Source organism: Dreissena polymorpha, chromosome 8, assembly GCF_020536995.1.
Source record: "Dreissena polymorpha isolate Duluth1 chromosome 8, UMN_Dpol_1.0, whole genome shotgun sequence".
Classification (NCBI taxonomy): Eukaryota; Metazoa; Mollusca; class Bivalvia; order Myida; family Dreissenidae; genus Dreissena; species Dreissena polymorpha.
This window is the reverse complement of record NC_068362.1, coordinates 40,597,582-40,607,782: the sequence shown is the minus strand read 5'-3', so window position 1 is coordinate 40,607,782 and position 10,201 is coordinate 40,597,582. Positions and strand designations below refer to the sequence as shown.

The 10,201-nt window shown below is 34.6% G+C and overlaps 1 protein-coding gene across 1 annotated transcript; it reads right to left on the bottom strand.

Moving 5' to 3' along the window:
- Positions 1–251: 251 nt before the first annotated feature.
- On the bottom strand, positions 252–9,085 carry LOC127843241 (translocon-associated protein subunit gamma-like). Its single transcript, XM_052373107.1, has 5 exons — positions 8,894–9,085; positions 5,958–6,084; positions 2,685–2,777; positions 1,202–1,333; positions 252–545 (listed from the first exon to the last, which is right to left on the bottom strand). Exons 1-5 carry the CDS (start codon positions 9,030–9,032, stop codon positions 479–481), a joined length of 558 nt encoding a protein of 185 aa, XP_052229067.1. The 5' UTR covers positions 9,033–9,085; the 3' UTR covers positions 252–478.
- Between the last annotated feature and the right edge of the window lie 1,116 nt (positions 9,086–10,201).

The following is a 10,201-nucleotide window of genomic DNA, read 5'->3' as shown; positions in this document are numbered from 1 at the left end:
TTCACTTCTACTGCTTATTTTGCCACACCAAGACCCCTTGAAGTTATCTCTGATGATAATATTTGCAATGAAATGGAACAACTTTAAAAGCGGGTCATTAAAGAATCATCCCTGTAGTTTCGTGACAATATAATGGTTTAGGAGCTGTCATTTTAATGAAACTTCGCATTTTGATGGACAAAAAACAATCACAATAAGTGACCTCAAGCACACATGAGCTGTGGTGTACTTGTACGACAATAACCAAGAAATACACTTATAAAACCTTTATTTCTGCACATACAAACAAATATGACAATGTTCACTCAAGTGTGTAACTAATACTTTCAAGTTGAATTGATTTAACTTTTCTCAAAAAAACTTGGTGATGCTTTTGAAAAATATTACATTTAGAAGTGTTTTAAGCTTATAAAACAAAGGGACATCACTGCCCCCAACTCTGCATGCTGGTTTGAAGATATCTGAGTTGCCTCCCTTGTTATTTGGTGCTTGTAGAGAACAGGGCGAGTAACCCTGCTGCACTACCCACTGAAAACACGTAGTTACTACAACGGAGTTAAGGGAGCTAAATATGAAAGTTAACAATGATCTTTAAGGATAATGAACTGGCAGATTAAAATGAGCTCTTTACTTGTGCATAGAGCATTTTATCACTGGTTTATAATGTAGGTATCTAAGAGAATAAACACTTTTATATAAATTTATATTTTTGAGTGTTAAAAAATAACAGTTTAAATAACAATAGTCATATTTAAATTATATTGATAAATTGTTCTCAAATAATGTGCTATATTTGAAGATGTGAATACATTTTAAACAAACTTACAGATACTTCTGGACGAGAAAAGAATCAGAAGAAACTACCCGGGTATTTAAGACTACATTAACAGAATTAATGAGCCTCTCTATGGGAAATTAGGTTTTAATGCGTGTGCTTAAAACATCACCACAGATTAGCCAGCACAGGCTGTACAGAGAGGATTATTTTCGTTTTCATGGAATTATTTGTTTAAAGAAAGTCTCTTCTAAATTAAAATCGTATCTTGTAACAAAGTGTTGTCTCTGTTAAGTCTGCACTGAGTGCGCAGGCTAATACGGGAAAAACCTTTATGCACATGCATTAAACCCCATTTTCCAACAGCAAGCATAATTTGTTTAATTCAAGTACTGGTACAAGTACATGTATTCACTGTAAGGATACACATTTGGGTTGAAGTTGCGGAGAATGTAAAATGAAATGACAATCAGCAAGACCAGGTAGAATGCGTTGTTGTAAAAGATGGAGAACGTCGTGGCTTCGTAGTCTGCTACTTCGTTCTTCTTCCACAGAATCCTGAAAAACAGATCATATGAGCCTTGCTCTGGGACTACAGGGCTTAATGCATGTCCGTAAAATGACGTCCAAGATTAGCCTGTCAAGTCCATACAGGCTTATCAGGGACCACACTTTCCGCCTATATGACATTTTTCATTTAAAGGAAGTCTTTTCTTAGCATAATGCCATGTTTGGACTGCACAGGAAAATCTGAGACATGTTACACACCTGCATTAAGCTATGTTTGGACTGCACAGGCAAATCTGAGACATGTTACCCACCTGCATTAAGCCATGTTTGGACTGCACAAGCAAATCTGAGACATGTTACACACCTGCATTAAGCCATGTTTGAACTGCACAAGCAAATCTGAGACATGTTACGCACCTGCATTAAGCCATGTTTGGACTGCACAGGCAAATCTGAGACATGTTACACACCTGCATTATGCCATGTTTGGACTGCACAGGAAAATCTGAGACATGTTACACATCTGCATTAAGCCATGTTTGGAATGCACAGGCAAATCTGAGACATGTTACGCACCTGCATTAAGCCATGTTTGGACTGCACAGGCAAATCTGAGACATGTTACGCACCTGTATTATGCCATGTTTAGGACTGCACAGGCAAATCTGAGACATGTTACGCACCTGCATTATGCCATGTTTGGACTGCACAGGCAAATCTGGGGGTTATGTGTTAACACCTAACACATAACAACTAACGCAACACCTTATAATCCTTTTTATCCTATATATTTCCTTAGTATCGGGGCCAAACTCCGCTTTGTCGATAGTGGTAAACAACTGCGTACCGGTAAAGTTCAATCTAGCCTAGATTAGTCTGTGAAACCTGAGGAATATAATCAGGTATAACTCATCCGACCTAAACTTGATTTTCATTTAGAATTTTTTTCCTTTAAACGAGGAGTCACATAAACGCAGAAAGTGTCGTCTGTGATAAGCTTGAGTAGACTGCACAGGCTTATCTTTGACAACACTTTATGCACAAGCATTAGGCCCAGTTTTGCCAGAGTGCGGCTGTCCCTTATATGTGAAATGTGAGCTAGCTGTTAATAAAAATGGCTAAATGCAACTAGCATAAAACGCAAACAGTCTGCGAGTTCTTGTAGTCTGTTTAGGTTTTATGCTGATTTCCGCTCATTCATACCTTAGGATTAGAAATAAAAAGTTTTTCAAAACATGAATCTAGTAAGAAAGGCCTTAAAGTTTTAAATTGTTTATGGGACTACAAACACTTCAAAGTGTATATATAAGTGGTCATGGGTTAAAGTGCATTGCGCCAAGATATCTTAGAGAGCTGCTCATACATACAATGCAAGCTGTCTGTTAGTAAAGGTGCCTACCTCTCGTCCTTCTCCTTCTTGTTCATCTTCTTGTCATCAGAGATCATCTTCATCACCTCCCTGGCCACGGCCTCCTCCCGCTTCTGGGCCACCCTGATGCAGCAAGCAAAGGCATTAGTTTGCTTTATATATTACAGCTAATATATATTATATTTTGGATTGGGAAAAAAATGCGCGAAATTGGGAAAAATGAAAGATTATTAATATGATTATTAATGACAGTGTTCCAATTGTTTAAACATGCATGTCCAACAGAATTTAACACATCAGTCACTTGCAACACAATGGCCTGGTCACAGATGGCCTCCCTTCGATTTCAGAAGAATGTGGTCATCAAAATAATAACTTAAATCATGCAGTCAGCAGTAAATTCTTTTACCGATAGTTTTACTTTAACAGTATTAAAAGGCAGAGATAAATATACTCTGTTACTCACAATACAGAAAAAACATTATAATTTTAGGAACTTTTGTTTTTGTGGGTTGACCTATTCATGTTTTGAACGCAAAAACTAAGCAAAATGACTGACGCAAATTTCTCAGTTTCTTTTCCAAAATCAAACTTCCACAAATGTTCTTTTCCACATAAGTAATTTTTTTTTTTAAACAACACAAATTAAATGATTTTATTGGCACAGAGAGCACACATGACAAAATGCAGAGATTATTTAAATCACTGAAATCTAATGTGTTCAATTGAATTATAATTTATTTATTATACAGATATTTTTTTTCTGATATTGCATATATATATATATAAATAAATATATATATATATATATATATATATATATATATATATATATATATATATATATATATATATATATATATATATATATATATATATATATCAGGGTCTTCCCCAGGCCATTTGAGCGCCCCTTTCCGGGGCGCTTGAATTTCGAAATCAGAGTCCCCGGGGCGCTTGAAATTTTCCGATCAGTGTATTCTTCAGTAAAAGAAAGTGGAGATTGTCCAAAAAAATCAAGGTTTCCCTATCAGTGTATCAATATTCCCTGTTTTAAAAGAGCACTCAACACTTACTTGCACAAGTAATCGCCATAAACACCACATGGGGTAATGGATAATCCACTGATAAGAGAATAGCATGACGCGCGTATCGATTATTCTAGCCACATTACACGGTCATTTAAATGCTGACAAGGATGTATCTGGTAACTTTCCAGATTTCCAACTGTGAAGTTCATCGTCCAAATGTTACGCGAATGCTTATGAGGGCGGGGTTAACTATCAACCATTATTTTTGATTGACGTCGGGCATGAAGTAAGAGTTTATTGCCGCTTGATTAGCAAGTAGTTGTAACATTTGAGTAATATAAAACCGGTAATTAGTACAGTACAGAACATTAAAGACGGTTTCGGGCATCATCATCACACCTTTTTACTGTAAACAAGTGTTACCTATGACTCATAATTAATACGAGAAATTAATTGCAAGTGGTAAACAATTAATTATTATAGCGGTTACAATTATGTGATAACAATTTATTTAATTCCAGTACATGTATATTTCAACATGTCCATTAATAGAACTGATTCACCTCGTTTTCTGACATTTATTCGACACGTAATGCGCTTTAACAAATTTTCGTTGAATTAATTACGCACACTTGTAAATGTTTCGTCCGATAATTGATAGTTAGATGACTGATGATGGCAACCGGCCGTGATCCTCGTGGACAACGTGAATTTCATGCATAATTCCGTCAAAACATTTATTCGACTCGTAAAGTGTGTAAACAAATTATCGTTGAATTTATAACGCAACGGTTAATATTTGTTGGAATCTCAAATGGGAATAATTAAATTTGTAATCTGAAACCCATTACCGTTAGTAGATGTTAACGCGTTTTTAATCCGAAACACACTTCCGAATGTAAATGTTACCGCAACGTTAAATATTTTTGCTTCAAATTAGCAGTGCGAATTTATTTTGTGTCGAATCTTTTTCTCAATTAAAAAGAGTGCGAAAATTATGCAGCATGTACAACGTCGCGTCTATTGCATACAAATGGCGTGTATTGAGCGTTTTAACAAGCACACAACAGGTCAGGGGATTGACGCATATTCAGAGGCAATATTTCATCAAATCTATAAATAGTCACTTAAAAAATGGCAAGGTTTGTGTTAAAGAAATAACTGAAAGCTTTTATCGTAAATATTTACCAGAAAGAGATTGATAAAAACGGAATAAACGGGATTATCGGGTAATAAATAGAAACTTGAAAAATAGTAAGTATACAGTAATAGAGTCAGGTTGAAACGGATGTATTGGGGAATCGTTCGTGTCGGGATTTTACTATCTGTGCGGAAAAGTTTTAAAACAATTAAACAATAAAAAAAAATATATTTTTAAATGACTGGGGGATTTTTTTTAAGAGTCATAGCGCACCAAATGACGTCTTTTTACGCTGTTTTTCTTTGAGTTATAACGCACCACAGAACGTGAATTGACACGTTAAATTAAAAAAAAAATCAACGTCGGGAGGGGACACCCCTCCCAAACCCACCCCCGGGGCGCCTGAACAAATTCCTGGGGAAGGCACTGATATATATATATATTATCTTAAGCTTTGATAATAATTTAATATTATTTTATAATAAGTAAAACAGCAAGACCTTTCTTACTATCTTTCAAACTGTTTAAATAATACAATTATATGCTATATTTCTTCTTCTTCTTCTGATACAGAACTCATTCTTAATAGAAGATTTTGTGCTGGCACTATTGTTTAAATGGTGAAACTGTACAAAGGTGCTCAGTTGGGTGTTGGCTTAAAATTATTTACATAGAAAGTGTTTACAGGTGGATAAGGGAGACAATGACGGCCCCAAGAGTAAGGGTTTTGAAAACATCTACTGTGGCTGCATCATGTATGTTGGGAGGTAATGAATTCCATTCAATTGATGGATTACTAAATTTGGGTAAGCAGCGTCATCCACAAATTGAGAACATTCTGAGAAGCTTAATTCAACAGTTTTTTTTACCTGTGACTTTATAAAAATTGTCAAAGCGAAAATGCAGTTTCTTTTAGTACAGTATTTTGTCCATTTGGCAACTTGTTAATGCAATAGAGTGGACAGAAGTTTTGGCATTTGATTTATATGTTCAAGGCAGGAAAAATAACTTCCAATCAGTAAAAGTTTTTTTAAATGCTTGGCTCAACTTGGTTTAAATTAATGAACGCAAAGATTATATTAATGTACAAAAGCCAAGGGCCAATAACCGGAAGGCAGAAAAAATACCTACTTGTGTTTCAATACAAATTTGACATTCTTGTAGGCCAAGGAAACTAAGTACGTTGAAATCACGGTACCAACAACAAACAGGATCCCAGACTGATACAGGTCCATTTGATGAATCCTCCAAAATAACCCTGAAATTGGAAACCAACCAATTGAATGCATACTGAATATGTTTATGGTTCTATTTACAACTCATGCAGCACCACAGTGCCTGCAGCCTCATTATCTGAAATCACTGATGAAAAGTAGTCCTATTTATAAGACGCGCAAAGAATTTAGAGATACTTTTTATATGGGCTAAATTCTTTGGAACGTCTTATTGGGGAAAATTCAATTATGTGTTGGACACCAGAAAGTTTATATTTTCATCAATTTGAGTAAAACTGCAAAATACATTACCAGCTCATAATGTTTTAGTTCAGATGTCCATTTTTATCTCAAATATATTCGAATTGAAGTTAGAAAGGCATAAATTCTTCAATTAAACCTCTGCTTGAATCGCAAAACAATCGCCATGTCATGACACTGATTTAAATATGAACCAATAAGAAGAAGGCATTACGGTGTAATGTGTACACGTAATTTTATTTAACATGAGCTTTTAACACCGACTATTACCTAAGTAGATCTAGTATGCTCATCTTTGTCGATTTAATAAGCATATGTTCAAAACAGATATGGAGCAGTTTCTACATGTATTCACTCTTCTAAGTTTCAGCAACTTTCTATGCATGTCTTTTTCGCACCTCTGTCTGTGTTGTTTTATGTACTTACATTCTACGTTACATAGGACGGTATACTGTACGATCTGTATCACTATTAATTATGTACCGTATCCAAAAAAATTTGTTATTTATTTTCAGAACTTTTTAATTGTCACTTTAGAAAAAAAACAATGCTTAATTAATCCAGAAAAGCATAATAACATCAGTTTACTATATAACGCTCTGCACCACAATAGACGAACGCAAACTGTATTTTACACCGTTTATTCTTCCACATGCTTTACATCGAGGCTGTGTTATTGATTAATATCTAGACAGCGAGCGAATCGAGAGATATTGAAAATTTGAATAGTGGTTGGATTTATATTGCTCAGGCGTGCAAAATTCAAAGTGTCATTACATTATTTTTACGGAACATTATCGAGAAATGAATTATCTACACAGGTATGTAAATATTTTTGCAATCCGTTGATATTAAGTGTCTGATATCGGAGCTTAAATGTTGCGCACAAAATTCTTGTGCAACAATGTACACAAAGAAGGAAAACTTTCCAACATTGTTTGAATTGTTCCCCTGTTGTATGCTCCAAATATTACCAATATAAAAAGTAGCTTAATATTTGAGAGCGGCAACAAGTTGGACTATGATGAAAAGAAAAAGAGTTTAAGATGTGAAATAGTGAATTATCACAATAGGTAGTCTCATTTATAAGACGCGCAAAGAATTTAGAGATACTTTTTATATGGGCTAAATTCTTTGGAACGTCTCATCGTTGAAGGACCTTTTTTGTGGTGGAAACCAGAAAGTTTAAATTTTCATCAATTTGCATAAAATTGCAAAATAACATTACCAACTCGTTCAGTTTTAATTCAGAAGTTCATTTTTACATCACATATCGTCGATTCGAAGTTAGAAAGGCATAAATTCTTCAGTTAAACTTCTGCTTAAATCGCAAAACAATCACTGAGCTGTAGCCATGTCATGAAACTGATTTAAATATGAACCAATCAGAAGAAGGCATTACGGTGTAACGTGTACGCGTAATTTTATTTAACATGAGCTTTTAACACCGACTTTTACCTAACTAGATCTAGTATGCTAATCTTTGTCGATTTAATAAGCATATGTTCAAAACAGATATGGTGCAGTTTCTATTCACTGTTCTAAAATTTAGGAAGTGTTTATGCATGTCTTTTTCTTACCTCTGTCTGTGTTGTTTTATGTACTTACATTCTACGTTACAAAGGACGGTATACTGTACGATCTGTATCAATATTATTTATGTACAGTATAAAAATAAAAGATGTACTTTATTTCAGAACTTGTTAATTGTCAATTTAGAAAAAAACAATGCTAAATTAATCCAGAAAAGTATAACATCGGTTTACTATGTAACGCGCTGCACCACAACAGACGAACGCAACTGTATTTTACGCTGTTTATTCTTCCACTTTAAACCAGATGCTTTACATCGAGGTCGTGTTATCGATTTATATCTACACAGCGAGCGAATCGAGAGATATTGAACAATTGAATAGTGGTTGGATTTAAATTGCTCAGGCGTGCAAAATTCAAAGTGTCATTACATAATTTTTACGGAACATTATCGAGAAATGAATTATCTACACAGGTATGTAAATATTATTACAATCCGTTGTTATTAAGTGTCTTATATCGGGGCTTGAATGTTGCGCACAAAATCCTTGCGCAACAATATAGACAAAGAACAAAAATTCCCACCATATAATTGGTCTTTCACCCTTTGTACGCTCCAAATATTACCCATATAAAAAGTAGCTTAATATTTAAGAGCGTCAAAAATTTGGACTACACAATAGGTAGATTGTAGAATTTGCCAATATTTTGTAAATTGGTTTTGTAGCATTGCGTTATGAAATACATTAATAAAAGGACGATAAGTTAGTAGTAACCTTGTTGGATAGTTAATGCGCACACACAAAAATTGTCCAGATAATTGTAATCTTATTGATATGTAATTTCAGTCCTAGGCTAAAGACAAGAAAATGCTTAAAATTCTATAAACTATATAAATACTACTAATGCAAAGATCTAATAAAATAACTCTTAAATTGTATTCCTAAAACAAAACAAGCTAAAGTGTTTTAAACGTTATGATAGTCAATATGCTTCATTAAGCTTTACCCCACCCACTTGGCGACGTGGCAGGTAAACAACTCACAAAAAAGAACTTACAGATCGGTATAGCCGACACGATCAGTGCATTCCCGTAGAACAGTGCAGAAGACTTTGTAGAAACATTTCTACTAAAATCCTGGAGAAGTAATTCCTCCTCTTTTGTTAAATTCTTCTGTTTTGCTGCCTTCGCTGACATTCTACCGGCTCGTTTCGGAAGTTGAAATGATGAAGTCAGAGTACAACCAAATGACGCGTGGCAGTGAATGGTTTTACCCAAAATCTACACCCTACCGTTTAATCAAAGCGCTGAAGGCACTGAAGATGTTCGCTATTGCATAATTCAACACGCAATTCATTTTTGAAAATCAATCGCAAGTTTGAAATGAACGCACGCCATTCAACTTTATAAAGTGTGTGTCATAGCGCACGGGTCGAGTTTTGTGTGCACTTTTTATCATCCTTATTATTTCATAGAAATAACTAAGACAAAATAAAAACAACATGCTTTTTGGAAGTTCTGAAAGCATAGAAAGTATGATGAAAATGGTAATGATAACTTAATATAAAGAAAATTTGCAGTCACCATATTAAAGGAATATTTTTTTCTTATATCAAATGACTATCTCACCAAGAATATAAATTCATAATGAAAGTTCCGTGTACAAAACTTTTGATTTTTGACACCATATACAAAATTCAAAATATACAACAATCTTCGTATATTGTATATGGAGGAATAAAAGTATATAAACATCGCTGTTTATGCTTTACTTATTACCCAAGCAGTTCACACGGTGTCAACAACGCTAACATAAACATAGGTATAGAGCACTCATGCGCTTTTAGGCGTAGCTGTTTCAGTTTTCATCTTAGTGACTTTTACATAACGCCAACAGACACGCATGAATATTTTCGAATATTTAATAAGCTGATTCGAGATACAACCTCTGAATTTTTGCTACATCACTGCGTATGTGCTCAATTCAAAGGATGTAGCACTGTTCAGTGTAAGGAATTCCGGACTACTCTCTGTATTCTCAAACGACACAAATTGTGGCCCTGTTACAATTACGCGTTACAATCCATCTCGCAGAATTTCACTTTCGCCTCCAAGATGAGAAAACAATCATTAGCGAAATAGTATAGTGTCACGATAAGAGAAAATCGTTTAATTATCATACCACAATGTTTGCCGTACTTGGTCAGCACGTCTGGAAATCATTCCTTAATGTGTGGATAGGCTGCCATTATTAACAAGTTTGCTATTTTCAATTCAATTTTGTATCAAAAAGCATTGTTCTTAAATGTGGCATTTTCAATTCGCAATGAGATTTGTAATGACCCTCGTCATGTGAAAATGGGTCT

Bases quoted from the DNA above. Each gene is read 5' to 3' on its own strand.
- LOC127843241 (XM_052373107.1), bottom strand. From the start codon at position 9,032: ATGTCAGCGAAGGCAGCAAAACAGAAGAATTTAACAAAAGAGGAGGAA. The intron at 6,085-8,893 runs GTAAGTTCTTTT...TTCCAATTTCAG, and splicing joins CGTGTCGGCTATACCGATCT to GGTTATTTTGGAGGATTCAT. The intron at 2,778-5,957 runs GTAGGTATTTTT...TTGCTGCATCAG, and splicing joins AAATTTGTATTGAAACACAA to GGTGGCCCAGAAGCGGGAGG.